The sequence below is a fragment of the Vombatus ursinus genome, unplaced genomic scaffold (genome assembly GCF_900497805.2).
Source record: "Vombatus ursinus unplaced genomic scaffold, bare-nosed wombat genome assembly UNPS02014778.1, whole genome shotgun sequence".
Taxonomy (NCBI): domain Eukaryota; kingdom Metazoa; phylum Chordata; class Mammalia; order Diprotodontia; family Vombatidae; genus Vombatus; species Vombatus ursinus.
Genome location: NW_020954556.1, coordinates 21,639 through 46,830, shown reverse-complemented (window position 1 = coordinate 46,830; position 25,192 = coordinate 21,639). Strand labels below are relative to the sequence as shown.

The 25,192-nt window shown below is 42.4% G+C and overlaps 1 protein-coding gene across 2 annotated transcripts in view; it reads left to right on the top strand.

Moving 5' to 3' along the window:
* BMP1 (bone morphogenetic protein 1) overlaps nucleotides 1–25,192 on the top strand; it is a 54,235-nt gene that overhangs the window by 7,426 nt on the left and 21,617 nt on the right. For both annotated transcript variants that reach the window (XM_027865424.1, XM_027865425.1), the window contains exons 2-8: nucleotides 5,336–5,449; nucleotides 7,632–7,808; nucleotides 8,359–8,476; nucleotides 8,839–9,017; nucleotides 9,859–9,964; nucleotides 11,601–11,725; nucleotides 13,010–13,125. In XM_027865424.1, coding sequence (XP_027721225.1) covers nucleotides 5,336–5,449; nucleotides 7,632–7,808; nucleotides 8,359–8,476; nucleotides 8,839–9,017; nucleotides 9,859–9,964; nucleotides 11,601–11,725; nucleotides 13,010–13,125 — 935 coding nt within the window. The remainder of the gene's footprint in view (nucleotides 1–5,335; nucleotides 5,450–7,631; nucleotides 7,809–8,358; nucleotides 8,477–8,838; nucleotides 9,018–9,858; nucleotides 9,965–11,600; nucleotides 11,726–13,009; nucleotides 13,126–25,192) is intronic.

Sequence of the window (25,192 nt, the reverse complement as noted above, 5' to 3'; positions counted from 1 at the left end):
GCCCAGTAGCTTTGGGGCCAGGAGCAGGTATGCTTGGTGGGGAGGGGTCATAAAGCCCATCATCCCAATACTGAGTCACCCAAAATGGTACCTCCAGGTCCAGCCCTCCAGTCCCCACCAGGGATAGGAAGCTGGTGATAGAGGAGAGAGAATAAGTTTGTCCCCTTATAGGCAGTCCCAAGGAAGGCCAGTCCTTTCCTAGAGAGAAAATCCATGCCCTATTCCCACACTCCTAGTCTCATCTCCAACCCTAGGTTTTAAATACCTGACTTGAAAGGGTAAAATAAATGTGACTTGTCATCAAGCTCTTCTGACACAAAGCAAAAGGCATTCCTTTGGATGAACCAGAATTTGCTGGGGCGGTTCCACTCCACTGCCTTACCCCAATCAATCAGTCAATTAATCAACAAGCATTTATTAAACTCCTCTTAAGTGCCAGACCCACTGCTAGGTGCTGGAAGTGCAAAGACAAGGGAGCAGTCCCTCTTCTCAAGAATCTTACATTCTATCAGGGGGTGACAATTTATAGATATATTAGCATAAGGGATAGGTAGCTGGATGGCTCAGTGGATAGAGCTTGGGGCCTGGAGTCATGAAGATCTGAGTTCAAATTTGACCCCTGACACTCACAGCTGTGTGACACTAGGCAAGTCACTTAACCTCTCTTGGACTAAGTTACTGGAGAAGGAAATGGCAAACCACTCCAGTATCTTTGCCAAGAAAACCTCATACAGGGTCACTAAGAGGCAGACACAACTGAACAACAACAATTAGACCTGTAATTTCCCTGGTAAGGGGAACTGCTGGGTGGGGAAAACTTCCTTTATAACACAGGTTGGCATCTTCTCTGCAAATTATCATTTTAAACAGTTGCCTGAAACATTGAGAGGTTGTGACCTGCCCAGGGTCACTCTACCAGTATGTGTCAGAGGTAGGTCTTGAACTGAGGTCCTCCTGGCTTCAACATTGGCTCTTTATCATCTATGCCATGTTATTTTTTTTTTTTTAAAAAGAGGAATTCGGGGGGAAGGGGAGAAGGCAGTAGCAGCTAAGGAAATCAAGAAAGGAAATGGTTCATGTAGAAGATGACACTGGAACTGAGTTTAGAAGGAAATAAAGAATTCTAAAAAGACAGAAGTAAAGAATAAAGTGTTTTCCAGGCACAGGAGTATAGTTGGTGCAAAGGTACAGAGAGGAGAGATCATGGGCTTCGTGGGTTTAGAGCTAGACTAGAGTATTATGTGTGATGAAATGCAAGAAAGCTCATCTGGCTGAGCTCTAGAGGCTGGACGGGTAGCAAAGTGTAAGGAGTCTGGCCAGGTGAGTTGGGGCCCAATTGTGAAGGGCTTTAAAAGCCAGGAGTTTGTTTGTGTTTGGTACTAAAAGCCATCAGAGTTAACTGAATAGAGGAGAGACACAGTCAGACCCAGGTTTTGGGAAAAATCACTTTAGCAGCTGTCTGTAGGATGGATTGTAGGAAGAGAGTGTGTACACAGGTGGGTGTGTTTTTGAGATTGGAGTATATGTTTTAGACACTGAAATGATCAAGTGTTTGAGTGAGCTCAGGTGTTTTCCTGGACAAGATGAAATATTTATGTAAGCATGTTCCCATGTATTTAAAGATGTGGTCAATAATGAATCCATACATAGGTATGCACGGATGGATGGTTACTTATGTTTGCTTGTATATGAAATCGTGTGTGTGTGTGTGGTCCAAAAGAAATGCCCACATTTTGGCATCACTGGGACTTGTATATGCCTGTGTTATAACCCTGAGTGTGCATCCTCAGGCACACTCAAACCTCTGCTGGCACGAAGTCAGTGCCTAGTGAGGGGATGACTGGAGACACCAAGAAGAAGGCCTAAGCCTCAGTTTGCAGCTTCTAGGACCCCCAGGCTCCAAAGCTTCAGCCCTCCTTCCCTTTTCCCTGCAGCTCAGCCAGTACTTTGCTCTAAATACTGATTACCCCAGGCTAGTTTACAAGCAGAAAATAAAAACAAAAACTTTTGATCCCAAGTTGAAAACAACCAACCCTGACCCCAGAACTTCCTTCCGGACTGAGGAGGGAAGGCATTAGTTCTGGAGATGTTAGCTTTTCAAGACTTTGGCTGGGAAGGAATTCCCTAATGGGTGTGATTTTCCTGGTTCCTCCACTAGAAACTCCTCCTCCTTTCCATCCCAGGGCTCTCCCACATCTCCAGCTCTCCCTTTTACTTCTTTCTTCCCTCCCTCCCCCCAAGTCTATTCCCACACATTCTTCGGCCATGACATCCCATTCCATCCCATGGGGCTCCCTGATCCAGGCCTGCCTTGCTCTGAGATTCTCCCAGTAAATTAGTAAGGCCCATCAACATACAATTCCCTTGCAGGCTCTGACCTGTTCCACCTTCCTAAACTACCTCCCACCCTGCAAATTCATTTGTCCCCCAGCTAGGCCTTCCCTACTCAAATTTCTTGTACCAGTCAGTGGCCCAAATGCTTAGAATTTAGGGTTCCAGATCAGAATCATTCCAGCCTTCCCCAGGGGCTCCTCTCAGCTGGGAGCTGATTAAGCATGTTTGGCAGGGAGGGACCATAAAGGGACCATACACTTTTTCAACTCCCTCCCCGAAAAGTGCACTGGTGTGTTTAAGGAGATGAATAGATGATTGAGTGCTTTGGAAAGCGTAAAGTTCTGTACAAATGTTTGGGATTATTATTACTATTGCATGTGCAAATATGTTTACATGTTTGTAGGTGGGTGCCTGTGATGCTCCCTGGGCAAATGAATATTTATGCATGGGCCTATACAGCAGTGTGCAGGTGAGAGTGTACACTTGAGGGATCATGGGATTGAGAGTTGGAAAGAGGTCAGCTTCGACATCGTCTAGCTGAATCCCTCCATTTTGTGGATGAGGAAAGGAAAGGTCAGAAGAGTTAAATGCTTTGCCCAAGACCAGACAATAGAGCCATCATTTACTCCCAATGCTCTTTCCACAGCGTCCTCCTCAGTCTCTGGAATAGGATCCACTGTTCCCAGAACCAACTCACTCTCCTCTCCTCATCCAGCCTCTTTGTAGTCTTCGTTGTAGGTAATTTAATAAGGTCACCATCTCTTCGTTTCCCATGGCCTGGGATAGTCAAATACAATTTTTAGAGGGGATGAATTGTGGCTTCTGTATCTGAGTATGATGAGCTAGTCATTTTGATGGGGCTAGATAGAAAAGCCTAGGACTCGATGAGACAATGGGGCAGTTAGATGGCTCAGTGGATAGAGTGACGGGGCTAAAGTCAGGAAGACTCATCTTCCTGCTTTCAAATCTGGCCTCAGACACTTACTAACTGTGTGACCCTGGGCAAGTCACTTCACCCTGTTTGCCTCAGTTTCCTCATCTGTAAAATGGGCTGGGAAAGGAAATGGTAGTATCTTTGCCAAGGCAGTATCTTTATCACGGAGTCAGACACAACTGAACACCACAACATTTGAGGGAACATGTGAGTGTTTGTATAAGTGTGAATTTGTGGCCTATGAGGATGTGTTTATAGGGAGGTCCCATGGTCTAATGGAAATAGTATTGGACTTAGAATCAGAAGACCTGGGTTCAGATCCTTTCTCTGCCACTTATTAGCTGTGTGGCTGTGATTATGTCAGAAGCCAAGGTCAGGAAGATCTGAGTTCAAATTCAGTCTCAGACACTTCCTAGCTATGTGACCCTAGGCAAATCACTTAATCTCAGTTTCTACAACTATACGATGAGAATAATAATAGTACCTACACCCCAGGGTTGTCATGAGAATCAAATGAAATAATATTTGTGAAGTGCTTAGCACAGTGCCTGACACATAGCAGGTGCTGAATAAATTCTTATTCCCCTTAGGTGTTTTTATAAATTGCACCATCTACAGGAAACCTTCCCCAGGCCCCCTTAATTCTAGTTCCTTCCATCTGTTGACTAGCCCCAATTTATCATATATATATATGTATATATATATACACACATATATGTGTGCATATATAATATACATACATGTATATATATGTACATCTTCTTTATATGTAGTTGTTTATGTGTTATTTCCCCCATTAGGCTATGAGTTCCTTGAGATCTGGGATTGTCTCATGTCTTTCTGTGTGTCTACGGTGGTTAGCACAGTACCTGGCACATAAGTGCTTAATAAATGTGTATTGACCCAGTCTTTATGTCCTGTGTCAGTGCATTCTTCTTAATGCAACTGCCTAACTATGCTTTTGAGTGTGTTTGTGTGTGTGTGTGTGTGTGTGTGTGTGTGTGTGCAGTAGTAGCCCCACATCTAGATTGTCAGCATGATATAGTGGGAAGAATTTCTTTGTTTCTTTAAGACTGTTAGGGAGCACAGGTGGAACTTCGTGTACCTGCATGTGTTTGGGTAAACGAATGTGTGTTTCCACAGAGCAAGCCATTTGGGGCAGAGAAATCTGTGTCAAGACCCAAGGTTAAAACAATTTGTGTAATTCAGACAGCCAAGCCCCAACTGAACTGTGGGATGGGAAGCAGATGTCTCCATGGGCGGAGCTGCTGGGAAACCGCTTCCAGCTCCTAGCTCCACCTCCTCATCCAGCCTCACTACACCCCCCCACCCCCACTTCCAATTCACTCCTATTTCCCTGAGACATTTCTCTTTCCAGTCTCTGCTTCCTTCTTTGCCTCCCCAGAAGGAACTAGACTCAGGCCAGATGCTCAGGCAATTCACCTGAACCTTTCTCAAGGCCTTAGTTTCTTCATCTGTAAAATAGCCATAACTATATTTGTAGTACCCACCTCACAGGGTTGTTGTGAGGAATAAGTTGTATAAACCTTTTAGCACTATCCAAGTAAGGGCTATTGTTATTATAGACTCGGGCTTCAGTCTCTTTTGCTCTCCTCCTCCTACCTCCCTGCTGTTCTATGTGAATGTTTTCCTAATCTCTCAGTTGACTCAAGTCCTTGGAGAGGTTCCCCCTCAAAACTAGGCAGCTAGACTTTGCTCTTGCAGGGCTGCTCATTGAGGGAAAAGCCTTTCAAAGCTCCCTGGAGAACCCAGTACCCACTTTGTTCTCTTCTCTCACTGTTTTTTCTCTCTGCTGTGGATATTTAACAACCTGTGGGGATGAGATTTGGGGAAAGGGAGGGTTGGGGACCAGGAGGAGGGTGGGGACCAGAAGCACAGTCCCCAGTTGAACAGAGGCCAGAAAGGCTTTGTTTTGAGCTCACCTGGTGGGCTACCTCAGGCCCTCTACTGCCTGTTTCCCCCAGTGAGAGAAGGGAGTAGGCAGTCAGAGACCTTGCCAGATGTGGGGAGGACAGCCGACTGACTTTTCCTCATGCCTCTCTCTAGCTGCATTTCTTGGGGACATCGCTCTGGATGAAGAGGACTTGAAGAGCTTCCAGGTGGAACAGATTGTGGAACTCAGGCAGCGGGCCATCCACAGGGCGACTGGCAAAGCCTCAGGTATCACCAGTGCTGGGCCATCGTGCTCCTAGGGGACTGTGAGCTCATCAAGGCAGGGTGGAGACTGCCTTCCCAGCGGCCTCCAAAGCCTCAAGCCTTTCCTGTTCCACAGACAGAGGCCACATGGAGGCCAGGGCACAGCCCTGATGCCCATCCCTCTTCTTCTGGGTCAGCCTAGTCCGTGAGAAGACACACAGGGTGGAGCAGTATTACGGGTTGCCCGGGGTATGCTGGGTTCAGGGACCCAGAATCCACTCTTACTCCTCATATGGCCCTTGATCTGGAACAATCTGAGCTACCTGCTAGACCCACTCAAGTCCCTTACTCACCTTCAGCTTTCTGCTGGAGGCTTTCTTTATGCCCTGGCAGGAGATTGCAGGTGGTATGGACAAGACCTGGGACAAAGCTCACCCCCTGGGAGTACATCCCCCAAGGGACAGGGGGGACAGCTTCAGCTCCGAGCACTCATCAATGCCTGTGTCCACAGCTAATGAAGTGCCCTCCTTTCCTTCTCCACTGAGACATCACAGGCAGATGCTTTGGATCTGGGAGCTGGAAGCAGGTTAGCCTTCATAGGAGGGTCAGATAGTGGAGTCAGGTGCGGACAATGAGTACCCCTCTACTCCTCCCCACTTCAGACCTTAGGTTTCCTATTGAAATAATACCTTGAGAATGTATATGTATAGCCTATATCAGATTGCACACCATCTAGGGGAGGAAGGGGGAGAAAAATTTAAAACTTAAAAGCTTATGGAAGTGATTGTTGATAATTCAAAAGAAATTAATAAAAAATTTAAAAATTTAAAAAATTTAGAAAAAAGAAATAGGACCTTGAGAACCCCAGGTCAAGTTCTTTCGAGCCCCCCCCCCCCCCCACTGCTCCAAACTGAGAGTGGGCACTACAACCCTTTCTGGGGATGGCACCTGAGGAACAGTCTTGTTCCTACATAGCGGGTCTATTGACAAGAGCTCTAAGGACTCTGACTTACAACCCACACTAAACAAACCCTGATAAGGCCGGGCAGTGTTTGGTCAGTCTAGTAAAGAGAGGGGCTGGACTACCCCAGAGAGCTATCGAGGACTTGGATTCGAATTCTACCTCTGAGACTTATTACCTGTGTTATCTTGAGCAAGTAATTTAACTTCCCCGGGCCTCACTTTCCTCATCTGTAAAATGAGGGAAATGCATTAGATGTCTTCTGAGGTCCCTCCCAGCTCTAAATCTATGATCCTGTGATCTTATGTGAGGTTCAAATATGGCGATCGATCTATAGAAATGTGTTTAAGGCCTGCAAAGAGCTTATTATCTAGAATCCATGGAAGGAATAAGGGAATAGTTAGCCTTGACCATGGAAGCCTCAGAGGGGTCCTGAGAGCTGTCTCTGGGTATTTGAAGGGCTGTCGTAGGGAAGGCAGATTGGAATAGTTCCCCTTGGCCTCACAGATGAGGACTGGAGCAATGAGGAAGAAGTAGAAAGAGAGATTTAGGTTGGATGTCGGGGAAAACTTCCTAACAATTGTTGTTTATCCTTCATTCTGGAAGCAGACCAATGACACCAGGAGGGGATGTCTTGACTTGTAGGTGAATTGGATTTAAGTGAGGTAGAGCTGTGAAAAGTCATCAGCCTCACACTCTCTCCTCCAGAGTCATCGGCACCCAGTGGCAAGACATAGGTCAAGACAACTGGCAATGGCCCCTTCCTAACAATTGGAGCTATACAAAAATAGAATGGGCTGCCTTTAGGTGGCAGGTCTTTAAGTAGAAACTGGATGGCCCCATACCAGGGATTTTATAGAGGAGACTGTTTATTCAGGACTCACTGGGACTTCTGACTTCTGGGGTCCTCAAGCTCTGAGATTCTGTGACCTGGGCAAGGCAGCTTGATATGGTTGGAAGCATGTGGGTCAAGGGAGATCCCCTATGTAAAGGGCAGCATATAAATAGTAGCCATGTACAACAAGTATACAGAACTTTGCAATTCCAAAAGGCCCATAATTGTCAGCCATTACATTATCAAATATGTAGATGCAGTTTGTAAAACGGTCACATCCTTTACAGATGTTAAATTGTTAAAAGAAGCCAAATGTCTTCAGATGGCTTCAGGTCCCTCACGCATCTCAGGAAAAAGTGGATAAGCTTTCTCCCACCTAGAACTCCCTTCCTCTTCCCTTGTCTTTTCAGGAAATAGTTCCATCCTCACCAAACAGTTTGCCCGGGGACAGCCTCAGAGGAAGGCCCGGGAGAAGCTGGGGGTCCGGAGCCGGGGTCGGTCCCGTAGCAGGAGGGCAGCAACATCACGGCCAGAACGGGTGTGGGCCGATGGCATCATCCCCTTTGTCATTGGAGGGAACTTCACTGGTGAGTGGAGGGGTCAGAGCTGGAGGATCAGTGAGAGTGGGGGTGGCGTGGGTGAGCAAGGTCAGGCGAACTGACTTATTTAGGAGGTTGGCACCAGGAGGTTCCCGGAACTGAGTGCTGACCTTCAGTACTGAAACACAAAGAGGGAGATTATCCCCGTCTCTCTACTTATCAGCCCCTCTCCCTGTTGACTCCTCTCTCCCAGGTCACTGTACTCCTCAGACTACATATGATTCCTTTCCCTTCACAATAAATAGAGGTGGACAATAGAGACCGGGAACCAGGACATCTGGGCTCCCTTCTTGACTGTCCTTGGTCAATCCCACCTCTTCCCTGCTCTGAGGCTCTTGTTTCCCAACTGTAGAATGGGGAGAATAAGTTTGATCACTATCATTCTCCTTACTTTCCCTGCACTCCCAGCCTCTGCTAATGCTGCATAGTAATGAAGGAAGGAGATCAAATGGGCAAAGTGGTTTTAGCAGATCAGGAGAGAAGCTGGTAGCTGATGACTGACTCCTGCTTAGCCGGATCAACCCCTTTTGTTATATAGGCAGCCAACGAGCCGTCTTCCGGCAGGCCATGAGACACTGGGAGAAGCACACGTGTGTCACCTTTCTGGAGCGCACAGATGAGGACAGCTACATAGTATTCACCTACCGACCCTGCGGGTGAGTGGGAAACCCTAGGGCATAAACCTCCTTGGGGCACCACCCCTAACAGAAGCGCTGTCCTGGGCATGACCCTACTCATATGGACATCTCGCTGGGCACTGCCTATTGACAGAGATGCTGCCCAAGGGTGTGGCTCTCCTCACCCTAAAATGTCCATCTGTCTGGCCACTGGCCCCTGGGACAGACCTAGTTGAGTTTGTCCAGGCTCTTAGTCTTGGGTTCAGGTCCCTAAGGCCCCTCTTCCCCAGCTCCTGTCCTTCCCCTCAGCCTGGACTAGGAGTTTGGCAGGTTCCTCCCCCTGAGTCAGCTGCACTCCCCCAGCTCGGGCCCTGCCCCCCTGAGCTGGCCCTGCCCCCCAGGTGCTGCTCTTATGTGGGTCGCCGGGGCGGGGGACCCCAGGCCATCTCCATTGGGAAGAACTGTGACAAGTTTGGCATCGTTGTCCATGAACTGGGCCACGTCATCGGCTTTTGGCATGAACACACACGACCTGACCGTGACAACCATGTGGCCATCGTGAGGGAGAATATCCAGCCAGGTAATCCCATCTACCTTTCCCCAGGTAGCCTCGCTGGTCCTGTGGCTATGACCCTAGTGTTCCAGTCTGTTGCCTGGCACCTCTATATTACCCAGACTTTTAGAAAAAAGAGAGAGTGGTCAATGGACTCCTGTAACTTCAGCCTCATTCAGATCTGTCTCTGGGAAGTCCCATGGGTTCCACTCTAGGCTGTAGGGAATCAAGGAGCCTTTGGTCATTCTTAGTCCAAGTAGAATAGGCCAATTATGGAACCACTTTGGGAATGCCAATCTATCCTATATCCTGGACCAAACAGGACCCTTAGATCATCCCAGAATCCAACTAGTCTCTGGGGTGAAAAGGGGGGGACAGGGGCCAGGAGAGCTATTTTCCCAACCATTCACTTCTCTGCTGTCTCTCATCTCCTCACCCTTTTTCTTCCCCTGCCCTCTATGATCTCCATCTCCCCTTCTCGCTTTCCCTCTCTGTCTTAGTCTCTCCCTGTTTTTCTCCATCTTGTTGTCTCCATCTCAATGTTTCCTTTTCACCACCAAGGCCCCATTCCTGTCCACTCCCCCTTGTCCTTTCCTTCCTTGCTCTCTCCCCATCCACTCTTGGAGCTTCCTCTGAGACATTTGGGCAGAGCTAGCCTGTTAGCAGGAACCTCTGTCCTCCTCCTGACTGCCCACTACTAGAGACCCCAGCTGCATCAGCGCCTTATCCTTACCAAGAATCCTTCCCTTCCTGGTGTGCTAGCCCCAAGACAGGTGTTCCGACACTGTCTCAGTGCCCCAAATCTGGGCAGTTCCCCTCTCCTTTCCCCCTCCTCCTGCCCCCCGCATCCTTTTCCCCATCTCCACAGGACAGGAGTATAACTTCCTGAAGATGGAACTCGAGGAAGTAGAATCTCTGGGGGAGACTTACGACTTTGACAGTATCATGCATTATGCTCGAAACACTTTCTCCAGGTAAGAAATAGAACCTAAGCCTCCAGTGGCTGTTCTCATTCTCACCTTGCTCATCACTCAGTAGCATGCTGTTTCTTCAGACTTGCCACAGGCCCTGATGGGACAGGTAGATGGTAGTGTACTATGATCCTATATACGTGACCTTAGCCACATCAAGCTAAGTGACCATCTCCTCTAACCCCTTCATTTTACAGATGAAGAAACTGAGGCTCTGAGATGTTAAGAACTTGCCCAGCATTGTACAACTAGTTAGGTTCTGAAGTGGGATTTGAATCTGAGTCTTCTGGACTCTAAGTCCTGGTCTCTAGTGACTACTCCATGCTGCGTCTCCATAGCTAAGACCAAAGGTCCTACGGGTGTATCATCCATCCTTCCTCACTTGGTATCCTCTATGTAGCATGTGTGGTTCTGCAGTAGATCTGTCCTCCCTTTCTCAGAATCTGCCATTATTGTTAGATTTGGAATGCCTGCTGGTACTACATTAAGTTCTGGAAAGAGCCACAAGCCCAGCCTTTTAGAAAAGCTTGGGAAGGTGCTTTTGGGATCACCAGACCCCTTCAAGTCAGTATCTCACTTCCTTTCTCATGGGAGGTAGGACCCGGCCTTTTGCAGCTCCTAACTCAGCCTGCTCTTTCTGTTTTCTTTCCTTGTCTTCTTCTCTGTCCTTGAATTTGTCCTTCTACCCCTTGCCCTCACCCCACCCCCAGCCAAATCTCAATCTCTCTCTTTCTCTTTCAGTTCCACTCTCTCCCTCTTCCTGCCTTCTGGCTCTTTCTCAATCCAAGGCTGTTCCCAGACCCTTGAAGCCACATCAGAGACCAAAGAAAAGTGATGAGGTCATTACACCCCCCACCCCCACAAACCCATATCCCATCCCACCCCACCCTACCTTCATGCTCTGCTCCATCTGGTTGAATGTGAGTCAGGGACTCTGGGGAGGTAGAATCCTGCCCACTCTCTCATTCACCTCATGGAAATCTCCAGGATTTCAGCATTCCCCGTTGAGAAGGGAAGGAAATAACTTGGGTCATCAGGCTCCCAGGGTCTTTAGAGTTATTCCCAAGGACTGAGTTGGCTAGCAAACCTTAAACTGTCTGGAGCAGCTAGTTCCAGCAAGGTAAATTGCTAGGAATTGGGGAATCAGAACAGGCATGAATCAACTTGAGAAGTGGGGTGAAGAGAAGTGGGGTGAAGAGAGGTGGGGAGAAGATAGAGATAAGATAAAGGTTTGGAGGCTCAAAATCTACCAGTGTTTTTTAATAAGAACACAGAATAAAGTAGGGGAGATACCAGTAGGATCCTAGATAGTCTCATCCCATCCCTTATTTTTGCCTCCCTTCCTAAATGTTGAGTTCCCTTGTGGCTTCTCCAGCTTCGTGGTGGGTCCAGCTGCCATGGGGTGGGGTTGCTGTCTATGGCATAGTAATGACAGGGTACTTTGTCTCCACCCTGTCCTGACCCTGCTGCAGAATGTCTGAACCCAGGCAGGGTTGTGACCTGTGGCGTAGACACTGAGCCTCTGTGGAGCTCCCCTCACTGGTGGTACTATGTGCCCAACCCTGAGTGAGTCCCTGCTAAAGGTACTTCCCTTTCTTCCTCCCAACATTACCATTCTGATTTTGGTTTCCCTACCCAGGGGTATCTTTCTGGACACCATTGTTCCCAAGTACGATGTAAATGGGGTAAAGCCCCCTATTGGCCAGAGGACTCGGCTCAGTAAGGGGGACATTGCCCAGGCCCGAAAGCTCTACAAGTGCCCAGGTGAGAGGGAAAACTTATAGTTAGGGATCAGAGCTAGTCTTTGGAGAGGAGTTGGGGACATCTGTCTAGGGGTTTGCTTGAGTAGTGTCATTGAGAATCAAAGGCATGGCACAAAGGATAGAGTAGTTTCTTTAAGTAATTTAATGATATTTAAATGAACAAATATTTATTTTCTTTCCCTCTCCCCCAACTGAATAATAATAATATCAAAAAATAAAAATAATATATTTGTAACAATTATGCATAGTCAAACAAAGCAAATTCCCCCATTGGCTGTGTCCAAAAGTGTATATCTCATTCTGCATTTTGGGTCCATCCCCTCTCTGTTGGGTAGCATGCTCCATCTTTGGTCTTCTGGGATTATGGTTTTTTCTTGCATTAATCAGAGTGCAGTGATCAGAGTTGTTAAAGATGATAGGGCAGGGTGGTACCATGCAAATCTTGGGGGAATAAGGAGATCTGTTGGAGCCAAATGAAGAGTCTTCAAATTGTACAAGGTAGGAAGGATCAGGCATGATGGGGGCAAAACTGTGCTTTTCAAAGTGTGTGCAGGGGGTAGGGAAGAAGGAGAACTGTTGGGGGTGATGCAAAATAAAGCAGTATATTGGCCCAAGGAAAAGAGTAGAAGGCTCAAAGGGAGTGGCCTAGAGGAGCAAGAGATAAGGTTGGATCTAGAGATAAGCTCTTCTGGGTAAGACCTTGTGAAGGGATCAAAAGATGGAAATCTGAGAGTGGGAGAACTCATGGGAAGTAATTGTGGGATGGCAGGCCACAGCCAAATGCTGGTGTTGAGTATGCCCTAGGTATCAGACAGTCTTTTGAAGGAGGATCCATAGGATCTAAATGACTCCCTTGTCCCCTGCTCTCTGTCTCCCACCATAACCCACCCCCAGCTGGGCTAGTAGTTGGGGCTCACTGCAGGGGGAAGATATTTAGACCAGAGTTTGACCTCAAATACTGGAACCCCTTGTTGCCATGAAAACGCCCATGGTACAGTTGGTTGTCCCGGCAGCAAGAAGCAGGGAGAGGTGAAATGGGCTATGTGTGTGCGTATGTGTGTGAGTGGGGGGATGTATGTATGTATGTGTGTGTATAGGGAGAGGAATTTAAAGGGACAGAGCTGTTCCCTAGAGATTCCTCCTTGCTTCCTGTTCCCATCCTTTAGCCTACCCTTAAAGGGATGCCAGGGATAATGCTTGGTTTGAGGAAGGGTGGGATGCAAGTTGGGAGGGCAGGGTCACTGTAGCAAATGAGTGGTACTGGCATTTATTGTTTGTCCAACAGCCTGTGGAGAGACTCTTCAGGACAGCACTGGAAACTTCTCCTCTCCTGAATACCCCAATGGCTATTCTGCACATATGCACTGTGTTTGGCGCATCTCCGTCACACCTGGAGAAAAGGTACTACCAAGTCTCTGACCTATTTGTGTCCCCCTTTCTACCCAGCACCGTCCTTACCCCATATCCCTAAAAGGTATTACTTTATCCTGAAAGGGAATGTAGTGTTGAGGATAAGTGAATGAACCTCTCTACAGATTTTCATTCATTCATTCAGTATTTAAGTACACTGTGGTAGGCAATATCAGGGATATAGTGAACATATAATCTAGTTGGAGAGGCCAGATATGCACACAAGCAGTGTGGTTTAGTAGAAAGGGCTCTGTATTGGATGTCACAAGACCTTGCATCTAGTCCTAGCCAGGTGACCTTTTACAAGTCACCTCTCTCTGACCTTCACATTTTTCATGTGTAAATTGAGGGAGTTAGATTAAGTGACTCCTAATGTCCCTTCTGGCTCTAATAATCTATAATTTGGGGCAAGTCATTGAATTTCTCTGTGTCTCAGTTTCCTCAGGAATAAAATGAGGGAGTTGGGTTAGGTAACCTCTAAGGTCCTTTCAAGGACTAGACTAGATGTGTGATCCTTAGATTTTTGTCATAATCTTTGCGCCATAGACATCTGAGACACAAAGGGCTTGAGTTACCTTCTGTGGGTTTACTGTTCTTTCTGGGCTCAAACCCTCACAAAGAAACCTGGGAAATATATCTCCCAGGGACACTGATGACCATACTTGCAAGCACTTATTTCATTGTTCAAGTTACCAAGTAATAAGAATCCTTGCAACTCCTCATGAACCAGTGGCCCACCTCCCTACCACCCCCCTCCATTGCCCCAACAGGTCCCAGGCTGGAACCCACTTCTGGTAGTCTTGCTTTTTGCTGTTCTATGTGTCACCACATTTCACAATCTCTCTTGAAATCAAGGGAGATTGCTTTGACGCTGTTGCCTTCCTCTGATGTGAGTCACTCTAGCTGTACTGTCCCTGACTGAGAAGTCTGTGGTTCTTCCCAGACACACTGAGAAAGGACCTGGGAGTTCCCTCTTTTTAAAAACCATTCTTTAATTTTTCAATTAAATTTTATTTTTTCTTAATCATTATTTTTTAATCATTTTTAAAATTGTAAGATAGAAACCACCAGTAAATATGAACATTATCATATACAAAGAAGGCTGGATAATGGAAATTATACATGAGACATGCAGCCTGTTCCTTTTAATACACATTAAATTTGATGTGGTAGTACCAACATTGCCCTGCTCTTTTGTGTCTCCCTCTGAATTCCCCTCTAATCACCTCTGAGTATTTTTAAATGTTTCATTGACACTCTTTTCTTTCTTCTTATCTCTTTTTTGGCATGATTATCGTTATTCACCACTTCCTTTCTCCTAACTTCCCTCCTCCCAGATAAAACCTTGTAACAGAAAAGCAAGACAAATTTATGTTGTAGTGGTTGTGTCTGGAAATATCTCACTTTGCACGTATAGTACATCATCTGTCCAGCAAGAGGTGGGAAACATGATTTAGCAGTCTTCTGGAATCAGGATTGGTCATTACAGTGACCAGAGTTCTTAAGTCTTTCACAGTTGTTTTCTTTTACAGTCCTGGAGTCAATGAATATAAGTTGTTCTCTTGGTTCTTCTGACTTCACTCTACATCAGTTCAGACAAGTCTTCGTCAGTTTCTTTGAACCATTCCCTTACGTCATTTCTTATGGTTCAATAATATTCCATTAGATTTATGTATCATAATTTGTTTGATTTTTCCCCAATGAATGGGTTTCCATTTTGTTTCCAGTTCTTTGCTACAACAAAAAGCACTGATAATAAATATTTTTTGCAGACATATAGGTCCTTTCCCTCTGTCTTTGATCACTTTGGGGTACATGCCTAAAAGAGTGTCACTGGATTGAAGAATCTGCCCAGTTCAGTGATTTTTTTGAATAGAGTTCCAAGTTGCTTTCCAAAGTATTTGGACCACTTCATGGTAGCACCAATAGTGCATTAGGTATATTTGTCCTTCACCAGCCCCTCCAAAAATCATCACTTTATTTGTCATCTTTGTCAGTTTTATGGGTAGAACCTCAAAGTTGTTTTAATTTGCATTTCTCTTATTCTGCATATTCTCTTATTATTAGTGATTGGAACATTTTTTTTTCTTCCACATGATCATGGACAGCTTGAATTTCTTCCCTTGAGAAGTGCCTATTCATATCCCTTGACTATGTAATTCTTGGGGAGTGACTTTTGTTATTACATTATTTGTATCATTTCCTGCATTTCTTGGATATTAGACCTTTATCAGATAAATTTGCTTTAAAAATCTTTTCCTACTTAACTATTTCCTTCCTACTTTGCTTTTGTTTGGGCAAAATCTTTTCAATTTTATGTAAACAGAATTATTCATTTTATCTTTTATGAGCTTCTCTCTCCCTTTTTTGGTCAAGAACTCTTCCCCTATCCATTGTTGTGACATATTTTTATTACATTTATTATTGTATATAGTTTAAAATGTTGATCTAAATCTAATTTCTCCCAGAATGCTTTTTCAGTTTTCACAGCAGTTTTTGTTGAATAGCGAATCCTTACCCCAGTAGTTTGTATCCTTGGGTTTATCGATCACTATGTTATGTTCAATTATTTCTGGACCTTTGTATTTAATCTATTTCACTGATCAACTTTCTTCTTTGCTTGTGCTTATGTGACTACAGATTGTCTTTCTATAACTATTATCAAATAATACTAGTGACAATGAACATGTTTGCCTTACTCCTGATCGTATTCAAATGGCCTCGTAGTGTTTGTTTCTCCATTATAGATGATGCTTTTTCTTGGTTTTATATGGATACTGTTTACCATAGTAAAGAAAGGTTGGGTTTGTGATATTTTAAAATGAAAAGGTGTTGTATCTTGTCAAAAGCCTTTTCTGCATCTATTGGTATAATCATGTGATTTTTATTTTTTATTAATATGGTCTATTATATTTATAGTTTTCTAAATATTGAACTACTTCTGCATTCCTGGTACAAATCTAAATTGCTTTTAGTACACAATCTTTTAACCATGTTGCTTTAGCCTGTTTGTGAATATTTATACTTTATTCAATAATTTTGCATCAATATTTTTTCTAGATACTGATCTATAGTTTTCATTCTCTGACTTCTCCCTCTCTGATTTAGGTAGGTATCAAGACCATATTTGTCTCATAGAAGGAGTTTGATGGTATACCGTCTTTATTTTTGTAAGCAGTTTATGTAAAATTGGAGTTAATTGTTTCTTGGCTGCTTGATAGAATTTACTTATAAATCCATCTGGTCTTGGTGTTTTTCCCCTCCCTTGGTAGTTCATTTATAGTTGATTCAATTTCTTTTTCTGATATTGGATTGTTTAAATTCTCTATTTCTTGTTCTGATAATCTGAGTATTTTATATTTTTTATAAATATGTATCCATTTCATGTGTTATTATTTTCTTGGCATTGAACTGGATAAAATAGTTTCTAATATTTTCCTTTAGTTATTTTTCATTTGTGATTAATTCTTTTTCATTTTTTGATATTAACAATTTGATTTTCCTCTATTTTATCAGATTAGCTAATGGTTTATATATTTTATTTGTTTTTTTAAAAGAGCTCCTACTTTTATTTATCATTTTAATAATTTCTTGTTTTAAATTTTATTCATCTTCTTTTTGATCTTCAGAATTTTTATGTTTTGTGCTTAGTTGAGATTTTTTAATTTGCTGTTTTCCTTAGTTGTATACCTAATTTATTGATTTGTTCTTTCTCTCTTTTGTTACTGAAAGTGTTTAGGGATATTAATTTTCCCTTAAGGACTGCTTTGGCTGTATCCCAAAAGTTTTGATATGTTGTATCATTGTAATAAATTTTCTATTATTTCTATGAGCTGTTCTTTGACCCATCGATCTTTAAGATTAAATTATTTAATCTTCATCCAAGTTTTAATCCTTTCTTCAGAGATCCTTTATTGATTATAATGTTTATTTCATTATGAACAGTAAAGGATTTGTTTACTATTTTTGTTTTTCTGTATTTGTTCATGAAGTTTACATGACTTAGAACAGCCAATTTTTAACATGGAGTCTGTGAATTGGAAAACTATATTTTGATAATTATATTTCAATATAATTGGTTTCCTTTGTTATTCTATATTTATTTTGTAAATTGAAATTATTCTGAGAATGGGACCATAGGCTTAATCGGACTTCCAGAGAGATCCATGACACCAAATAGATTAAGAACTCCTATCCTAGAATAAGAGTAATTTTTGGACAATAATAAATATACATATATACATATCCTTTTCTATTTCCATTCAGTAATCACCAGAGATTTATCAAAACTTACTTTTCTAAAACTCTATTCATCTTCTTATCTTCTCTTATTTATCTTTTGCTAGACTTGTCTAGGTCTGAAATGGGAGTTTCCATTTGATCAAACCAGTACTATCCTGTTTATCTAGTCTGCCACCCCATTATCAAAGTAATAGATCCAGGGGTTCAGTCGATCCACTAGTTGTTATGCTGTTCATTGTCACCTAGATATCACTTTGTCACCATCCATTTAAGAAACAGTTCCAATATACCTATGGGCACAGAAGGTCATGAGTGCTAAAACCACAGATTTCAAATATTCTGTCCCACAAACTGTATGACAGGAAAAATATTCTTTTGTCATACTATGTATCCTTATTTCTTAACTTGAAAAAAATATGATTAAAGAAAACAAGGTTTTGATCATATTCATAAGGAGGTTGGGATTATCAGGGCTTTTTTGTTGGCAAAATTTAGAAGGTGATGATAGCACTAACATCCCTTCAGCAGCAGAGAAACAACTGAGCTTAGCTCCTACATAGTAAGACTAATTAGTTAAAATAGGAAGCAACTAGATGGCAGCACCTACTTCTTTGTTGTAGGTACTATTCTCCAAGTAAAGAGTTTTCAACTAAGCAGAATTTTTGGGTCTGAGTGTCCCTAAACCACCCCATCCCACCCCACCCCCAGCTAAATTTGTCTTAAAAGTTGATTTGAGGGCATATTTTCTGCTGCTTGCCACAGATGTGGAAAATACCTTCTATAGCTGTGCTTGTGACACTTTCCTTAAAGAAGAATATGTTCTTTTTCTCTGTAGAGTATGTTTTTGTCTTGTTTCTGACTGAAGTAGAAGCAGGGGTAGGAGAGACTACAAATATTTACTCAGAGTGACCTATACCTCCTTTCCACCCACTTATCTTTCTAACCCTGCTTGGGAAAAAGTGAAGTGTTATTTCCCAAAGGACTATATTCCAGCTCTTCATGGTCTGCCAGAACTCTCCAAGTGATCATCAGTTAAATCCCATAAAACATAGGGGCACATTGTTCAAATTAAAAACATACATACAAACAAAGAAACTTCTAATGGCCACTACAGTGGCTACATTATTAACAGTCAGGTAGTTAAGCAATTAGGTGACTCAATAGATAGAGCACTGGGCCTGGAGTCAAGAAAACCTGAGTTCAAATCCAGCCTCAGAACTAGCTGTATGACCCTGGACAAGTCACTTAACTTCTGTTTGCCTTAATCTACTGGAGAAAGAAATGGCAAACCACTCCAGTATCTCTGCCAAGAAAACCCCATGGACAATAGGTCAATGGGGTCATGAAGAGTTGGACTTGGCCAATACAACTAAACAGGTAAAGCAACCCTTTCACATTTCCCTCTCTGCTATTTTTCTCTTTGTATGGAATAGGCACTTGATAAATATATGTAGGTATTATATCCTGACCCTACCTTTCTCGCTTCCCCTTTTCCTCCCTTTCATCTGCCAAGTCAGTTCTTCCCCAGAGAGATGTTTCAGCTTTCAATTTCTCCTTCCTTCTTGTGGGTCAGCTCCTTCTTCAGGCCCTTGCCTCCATTAGCTGTTTCTTTGGAACTAGGAGTAGTTATGGTTGTGCAACTGGTCTTCATCCTCCAAAGCCTCATTAAGAATCCTGCCTCTTCTTTGAAATTGTCCCTAACCATTCTATAGCCTTTAGTGTTCTCAATGGTACCAGTCTCATAGAATCCTAGAAGTTTAGCATGGGAAGGTGACCTCAGAAGTCATCTAATCCATCCTCCCTGTCCATGCAAGAATCCTAATTACAACATCCCTGATAGTGTTATCTGGCCTCTTCTTAAACACTGCTAGGAAGTTCATTACTGTTTTGTAGCAGCCTACTTCATTGTTTGAATGTTCTTAATTTGTTAGAAAATTCTTCTTTACATTTAAATAGGATCTATATCTCCCTATAACTTCCAACTAATCTGCTGATCTGCCTTCTGCCTCCTGGAGCAGCACAGAGCAAGTTCATGTTCTCTTTCCTACAATGTCCTTGAAAATATTTGAAATCAGCTATCGTATGCTAGCAACTCTATGATCCTATGTATCCTCTCAACCTTCTCTTCCTCAGGATAAAAGGCCCCAATTCCTTCAACTCTTCCTCATATGACATGATTTCCAGGCCTTTTGACTTTCTACCTATCTTTTTCTTGACATCCTCCATTTAATAAAATGTTTTACCAATGCCTTTTTAAAAAATCATTGTCTCTTCCAAGTGACCCAAAGGCACACATGCGCACACACACATATACAGTAGAGCTTTCCCTTGTACCAAAATGTGATATGTATGGCAACATAAACCTCATCAAATACCTTGTATCCACCACCTCTATATCAAGAGGAAGAGGTATTGCATTGTCCATCCTCTGAAGTCAATATTGGTCATAGCCTTGATCACACACAGCTCTGATGCCTTTTAATACTGGGCTGTTGTTTTTTATGTTACTGTGCTTATTATCTAACTTGTTCTTTTGGTTCTACTTATTTCACTCTATATCAGTTCATATAGGTCTTCCCAAATGTCTCTAAATTCTTTAGATTTGTAATTTCTTATTGCATAATGATGTTCCATCACATTCATATACTACAGTTTGTTAAGTCATTCTCCGATGGGTACCTGATATATACCATTTTGTCAATATTCTTAAACCTGGACAGTGCAAAAACACCCCAAATGTGGTCTGACTGACTCAGAGTGACCTCACATGAATAGTTTATTACTATTTTCCCAAAGTTGCCTTATCTCTTTTAGCAGCCGTACCATGTTCTTGGCTTATTCCAACTGGTTAAGATCATTTTGAATCCTGATTCTTCATCCGACTTGCTGACTATCTCTTCCAGCTCTGTGTCATCAACAGATATGATGAGCATGCCATCTATATATACCTGCCCACTCTTGATGGATGACCTCACCTCCTACTCTACAGAGAATGAGGCTCTCTGGACAATAGAGTTAGGACTGCAAAGGGTCTTATGGGTCATATAGTTCAATGGTGTCAAACTCAAATAGAAACAAATTCAATAAACTGTACATAAGGAACCCTGAGGGCCACATGTTGACTTAGAAAACCATGTATTAACATTATCTATGTTCTATCATATCTTTATTAATTGTAAAGTATTTCCCAATTATATTTTAATCTGGTCCTGCCCTCACTCCACAATTGCATGCCTGACACCACTGATGTAATCCAATCCTCTCATTTTACAGTTTAGGAAACTGAAGCCAAAAGAGGAAGCCACTCATGTATTAAGTGGTAGAAACAGAATTTGAACCATAATATCCCCTCTTCTCTATATCACTATGTCTTCACTATATCCATCTCCTCTCCCCATTTTCTCCTGTCCTAGAGAATTAGATCTTCCCAAGGTTAACCATTTCACTTGTGTGCTTAATTCCATCCCTTCTGTCACCTTCAATATGTTACTTCATCTTCAGTCTCTGCTATTTTACTGGCTCATTTCCCTCTATCTACAAACATGCTTAGATCTCCACATCCTAAAAACAAAACAAAACCTCTTCCTTTGACCGTGCTACCTACCCCTTCAAGCAGTCACCCTACAGCTACCTCCATTTTTTGGTTGAAATTTTAGAAAGAGCCATGTGTACTCTCTGACCCTACTTCTTCACCACCCATTTAACCTCCTGTAATTTGGTTTATGATCTCACTACCTGACTGAAACTGCTTTTTACAAGGTCACCAATGATCTCTTTATTACTAGTTCCAGTGGCTTTTTCATAGTTATCATGATCCTTGACCAGTATACCTTTTTAACATTATTAAATATCCTATCTTTGACATTGTTTTCTTCCCTTGGCTCCCATAACAGTACTATCCTACCTGTCTGAACTCCTCATTTTCCATGTCTGGTAAAGGGATGAGGTCAGAAATCACTCCAACTTCTCACTCATTTAGCAGGCATGTCTCCCAAGGCTCTTCTCTCCCTATATTCTCTTTTTTCTTTCCCTTATACTTGAGATCTTCATTATACATAGTAACATCCTCCCATACCCCCTGGCCTTTTCATTGATTAATCTTCTCAACTCCCAAGACCTTTATCTTCATTCCACCTCAACTACACACCAGAAAGGTCATAGCCTTAATCTCATCAACACCCATAGCTGTTTTGCCGCCATGATCCACAGTTCTGAATTTTTCTTTTTTTTTAATTTAAAAAAAAATTTTTATTAATTTATTTTGATTTTCAACAATCACTTCCAGGGGGCAGCTAGGTGGTGCAATGGATAGAGCACCAGCCCTGAAGTCAGTAGGACCTTAGTTCAAATCTGGCCTCAGACCAAACACTTGACACTTACTAGCTGTGTGACCTTGGGCCAATCACTTAACCCCAATTGCCTAAAAAAAATATAAATAAAATAAATAAATTGGAGGGCAGCTAGGTGGTGCAGTGGATAGAGCACCAGCCCTGGATTCAGGAGGACCTGAGTTCAAATCCAGCCTCAGATACATGATACTTACTACCTGTGTGACCCTGGGCAAGTCACATTTCCTAGCCAGAAAAAAAAAACAATCACTTCCATAAGGTTTTGAGTTTTAAATTTTTCTCCTCCTCCCTCCCCACCTCCCTTCCCAAGGCAGTGTGCAATCTGATATAGGCTATACATATACATTCCTATTAAACATATTTTCACATTAGTCTTGTTTTAAGGAAGAATTAGAACCAATAGAAGGAACCACTAGAAAGAGGAAACAAAACAAAACAGAAGGAAAAAAAAGAGCAAATAGTATGCTTTGATCTGCATTCAAACTCCATAGTTCTTTCTTTGGATGTGGATAACATTTTCCATCATGAGACTTTTGGAGATGTCTTAGATCCTTGCATTGCTGAGAAGGGCTAAGTCTATCAAAGTTAGTCATCGCACGATGTAACTGTTATTTTGTACAACATTCTCCTGGTTCTGCTCACTTCACTCAGCATCAGCTCATATAAGTCTTTCCAGGTTTTTCTGAAGTCCACCTGCTCATCATTTCTTGTAGCACAATAGTTCATTCATATACCACAACTTGTTCAACCATTCCGCAATTGATGGGCATCCCCTCAATTTCCAATTCTTTGCCACCACAAAAAGAGCTGCTACAAATATTTTTGTACATGTGGGTCCTTTTCCCATTTGTATGATCTCTTTGGGATACAGCCCTAGAAGTGGTATAGCTGGGTCAAAGGGTGTGCACATTTTTATAGCCCTTTGGGCATAGTTCCAAATTGCTCTCCAAAATGGTTGGATCATTTCACAACTCTACCAACAATGCATTAGTGTTCCAATTTTCCCACATCTTCTCCAACATTTATCATTTTCCTGTTTTGTCATGTTGGCCAATCTGATAGGTGTGATGTGGTACCTCAGAGTTATTTTGATTTGCATTTCGCTAATCAATAGTGATTTAGAGCATTTTTTCATATGACTATAGATGGCTTTAATTTCTTCATCTGAGAACTGCCTGTTCATATCCCTTGACCATTTATCAATTGGGGAATGACTTGTATTCTTATAAATTTGACTTAGTTCTCTATATATTTTAGAAATGAGGCCCTTATCGGAGACACTGGTTATAAAAATTCTTTTCCAGTTTTATGCTTCCCTCCTCATCTTGGTGGCATTGGCTTTGTTTGTGCAAAAACTTTTCAATTTAATGTAATCAAAATTATCCATTTTGCATTTCATGATGTTCTCTATCTCCTGTTTGGTCATGAATTCTTCTGTTCTCCTTAAATCTGACAGGTAAACTATTCTTTGCTGTCCCAGTTTGTTTATAAATATCAGCCTTTATATCTAAATCATGAACTCATTTTGACTTTATTTTGGTATATGGTGTGAGATTTTGGTCTATGCCTAGCTTCTGCCATATTCTTTTCCAGTTTTCCCAGCAGTTTTCGTCAAATAGTGAGTTCTTATCCCAGAAGCTTGGGTCTTTGCGTTTATCAAATATTAGATTACTATAGTCATTGATTACTATGTCTTGCATACCTAACCTGTTCCACTGATCCACAACTCTATTTCTTAGCCAGTATCAAGCAGTTTTGGTGATTGCTGCTTTATAATACAATTTAAGATCTGAAATGGTTAGGCCACCTTCTACTGCATTTCTTTTTATTAGTTCCCTTGATATTCTGGACCTTTTGTTATTCCAAATGAATCTTATTATTTTTTCTAGCTCTATAAAATAATTTTTGGTAGTTTGATTGGTATGGCACTGAATAAGTAAATTAGCTTAGGTTAGAATTGTCATTTTTATTATATTAGCTCAACCTATCCATGAGCAACTGATGTTTTTGCAATTATTTAGATCTGACTTTATTTGTGTGAAAAGTGTTTTGTAATTGTGTTCATAGAGTTCCTCGGTTTGTTTCAGTAGGTAGACTCCTAAATATTTTATAATGTCTACAGTAACTTTAAATAGAATTCCTCTTTCTATCTCTTGCTGTTGGGCTTTGTTGGTAATACATAGAAATGCCAATGATTTATGTAGATCTGAATTTCTCTTTCATCATAACCTCCTATCCTTTCCATAACTCCCTCTTCCTTACCATTCCTAAATCTATTCTTCATTCTCATTGTATCCCACTAGCCCCTCAACCTTTCCTTGCTCTCCAAGGCAGTGTAAGTGCCACTTGGGCCTCACTTCCCTCCCTTCAAATTCTTGACACTATAGTGGATCAGTTCATCTCTAAACTTCTCTGCTCTTGAATCTTTTCCCCATTATTTTATTGCCATCCATATTTTGGCAGACCCAAACCTTCAGTTGCCTCTCCACTTGTCTTCTATCTTCCTTCTCGTGTGCTGTTGAATGCTACTGGAAGAAGTCATTATTTTGCCAACCAGGTGCATTATAAATTTATGTTATTTAATGTCAATTACACAACAGTTATTTAATTCTTTCCCCATTGGTTTTATGTTGTGCTATCCACTATGATTATCCCAAACCTTCTCATTTCTCCTCAAGTCTCCTATATCACTACTTCTCCCCTCTCTCTCACCAGATTACCTTAACCCAACTTTACTGAGAAAATAGAGGTCATCCACCAAGAGCTTCCCATTTCTTCCTACTTTATATCTCAAAACCTCACTATACTATCATCTGTCATTTTCCTTTTGCTCAGGTGTCCAGTGAGGAAGTGGCCCTTTTCCTTCCATGGCCAGCCCCTCCATAATGCCCTTACATACCCTTATGTTTCTTCTGGGAGACTGCCCCTTGATCATCTCCTTTCTGTTTTTCATCTTCATTCTCTCTTTATCTACCAATACCTTCCCTACTGTCTAAAAATGTGCTCAGGCCTCTCCCACCTCCTCAAGTCATCATCCTATGTCTCTTTCCACAGCTATTATAAGTTAGAAATTGTCTTTGTTGCCACTACTTTGTCATCTTCCACTCTCTTCTAACCTCTTGAAAAATTATTTCTGACCCCATCCCGCTACTGAAACGCTCTCTCTAAAGTTACCAGCCTCTTCTTACTTGCTAAATCTATAATCCCTTTCTCAGTTCTCATTCTTCTATTAACTTTCTGTGGCTTTTGGCATGATTTGGCACCCCCTTCTCTTACTTATTCCCTCCTCCCTCAGCTTTCCTGACACTGTACTCTTCTGGTTTTCCTACCTCTGTGATTTTCCTTTTTAGTTTCCTTTTGGACTTATCTTCCCACCTCCTAACCACGAGTAATCCCCAAGACTCCATCCTGGGCTCTGTTCTCTTCTCTCTCTACTCCATCTCATGGTATTCTCATTAGTTCCCATG